Source organism: Chondrus crispus, genomic scaffold, assembly GCF_000350225.1.
Source record: "Chondrus crispus Stackhouse genomic scaffold, scaffold_71, whole genome shotgun sequence".
NCBI classification, from domain to species: domain Eukaryota; phylum Rhodophyta; class Florideophyceae; order Gigartinales; family Gigartinaceae; genus Chondrus; species Chondrus crispus.
In genome coordinates, this window is record NW_005178661.1 from 303,185 (window position 1) to 305,741 (window position 2,557).

The window sequence follows — 2,557 nt, forward strand, 5'->3', positions numbered from 1 at the left end:
TGGACTCCATGACTTGGTGTGTGTCTTCCACGTAAAGTACCTTGGAAACTTGTGGTACCGAATATGCCGCGCCCCTGCCCCCTGTCGAGCCGCGCGAGCCGGGCCATTTCCGCGCGGAGCGTTGTCTCGCGCGAACGTCCGACACCCCCGCAGGCCACGCTTCCCTTCGCTCGTGCATGACGGCCGTCCATGGGCAGAGCGCTGATTGGCGCAGGGGGGGGGGAAGGTGGACTGGGCCGTGCCGTGGTCAGGGCCGGTCTTAACAGAGCACGTTCTTGCCCACCACCACCCTTATTATATCAATTTTCTGACCTGGCGATACTCCATTGGCCCTCACCCTCGCCGTCCGTCCGACGCAAGGGCTCTCCACAAGCCCTCTGCTGGACTGTGCCGCAGAGCCCAGCTCGCAACTGGCGCCCGCGCGCATCCGCACACGCTCCGTCAACCTTCACTCGAAGCTCCGCGACCTCCGTCGCGACCTCCGTCGCGGACGGCGCTGAGCACGTGCACATTCCGACACCGGGGAATCACTCCCGCTCTGCTGACCAAATTCACTTGACTACTGTACACCATTTTGAACTGTATGTACCGTACTCTGGTGTTTTTTTTCACATTCGCGCCCACACACCCGCCTACAGCACCGCCCGCTGTCCACTTTACAATAAACAAAGGAGTGGAGAGCGGCCTTCGGCCGCTTCCCACCCCAACTTAACGCTGCCCACTTGCTGGCTCCCGAATCCCTTCCGGAAATCTACGGAAAATATGCATACAGTACTCTTGCGTCGTTTATGCACTACGGTTTCTTGCTCTCGTTCTTGTGCCTACACTATTTAACCTTGCAGCTTGCCGAACCTGATCGAATCGATTCACAAAAGGGCTCCGACTGCCTGTTCCCTTACTTCCTCATGCCTCCTAGAGTCTATTGCACCGTTGTCCTCATACAGTATCAGGACACTATTCCACCTATTTTATTCTTCACTTGCACTTTCTCGACAAGAAAGAAAGAGATACCCCCGCCACCGTACTTCACTTGACCACCGTACTAACTTGGGGACAGAAACAACTTTGTGAGAGTTGCATGTCCTGGTCGTTTTTAGATACATGTACAGTATGCCTGGAAAACATGCTTTTTTAAACCGCCTTAACACGCACTTTGCGAATCAACTGGCCTTTTTCCGACTCTCCCTGAGGAAATTTTCAGATATTGAAAATACCTGAATTTTGCGGAAGAAGATGGGACTTCATTGGTAGATGGAACCCAAGCCGAAACGCTCATTGGTGCAGCCAGCTTTTTCAGAGCACACCTAGCTTTCGAGATAAATGTGCTTGCATTCTCACGATTTTGGCACCAAACGACATGACAAAAATTACTGAAAATCAATATTTACCTGAGTACGAGATTCAGATCAAGATTCAAGCTTAGGATCCGGATTTACGAGTCCTCGGGAAGAGTACTCTCCTTTCTGTGCTTCGTCTTGATGCTTGATATCCTACCCTTGATCTGCTTGTCCGAAGAAAAGTCAACTGGCTTCTCAACGCCAGGACAGAACCTTTCCTTCATTTGAAGAAGAGCACTAGCGGGTCTAATCGACCCGCCACTGCTGCTCAGGAGCTCATCTATAGCATCTTCGTATCTCTGGGGCATGCGGATACGAGGGATTGTCGAGTGAAAATAGCCGTGGAAAGTGAACGTCGGGATTAGTAAACCAGATCCCGCTCTCTTCCGCACGCGACGAGCATTTGTCGCCCACCTCTGGGGCGAGGTACGGTGCGGAAATGAGCCGTACACTCTCGAAGCATGCCTTCAGGAAGGATAAAGGCGGTGAAGATGAGGTTGTGCAATCTCTGTTATCGCTTTCCGGTTCATAACTAAAATTACCAAATTGCCCCTTTTTCTCATTTGAGCCCCTTCTGCACGTGTGTGAAAATGTGAAATGGCTTCAAACAGGTTGTTTTCGCCCGCGTCCTTTCGTCGTCTATGGCACATGGACATCCCACTGGCTGTAGCAGACGCTTTTTGGTAGCCCAGGATAGTGCCATAAAACACTTGTTAGGCTCCGTCAAAATAATTACCAAATTGCCCCCTCGGGGAAGGGTACAGTATTCAATGCTGCTATCCTGGTGTTCTGCGAGATGGTACAGTATTGCCGAAAACAAGCACGTGAAGCAAATAGTGTCCGAAATCTATTTTAAATATTCAGTTTAATTTATATATTTTTGCAAAAAAAGCTATCCACATATCAGGACAAGCCCCGGTCGAATAGACACCAGTGCGACACCTCCCCTTTCCTCATACTCTATGCCGCTACACTGTCCCGTTTACTACTCCGTCCCCGCGCCGCGGCCTTTTTGCGCTTCGAATCCACGCCCGGCGTCCGCAGCAGCCGCCGCCGCCCTGCCCGCCGCCTCCGCACCAAGGTGCCAGCCGCGTTGCCGCGCCCGCACACACCACCTTTCCTTCAGGTCGCGGGTCCCGCCCCCCCCCCCCCCCCCGCGCCAAAACCTCCCCAAATTTTCCTGGCCCCCCTTGGCCCTTAACCCCCCAAGCCCCCGGTAC

The 2,557-nt window shown here is 53.0% G+C and overlaps 1 protein-coding gene across 1 annotated transcript; it reads left to right on the forward strand.

Annotated features, from left to right (window-relative positions):
- Positions 1-189: 189 nt before the first annotated feature.
- Positions 190-834, forward strand: CHC_T00007389001 (hypothetical protein). The gene has a single exon (XM_005710981.1). The coding sequence runs from the start codon at positions 190-192 to the stop codon at positions 832-834; it is 645 nt and encodes a 214-aa protein (XP_005711038.1).
- The last annotated feature ends 1,723 nt before the right edge of the window (positions 835-2,557 follow it).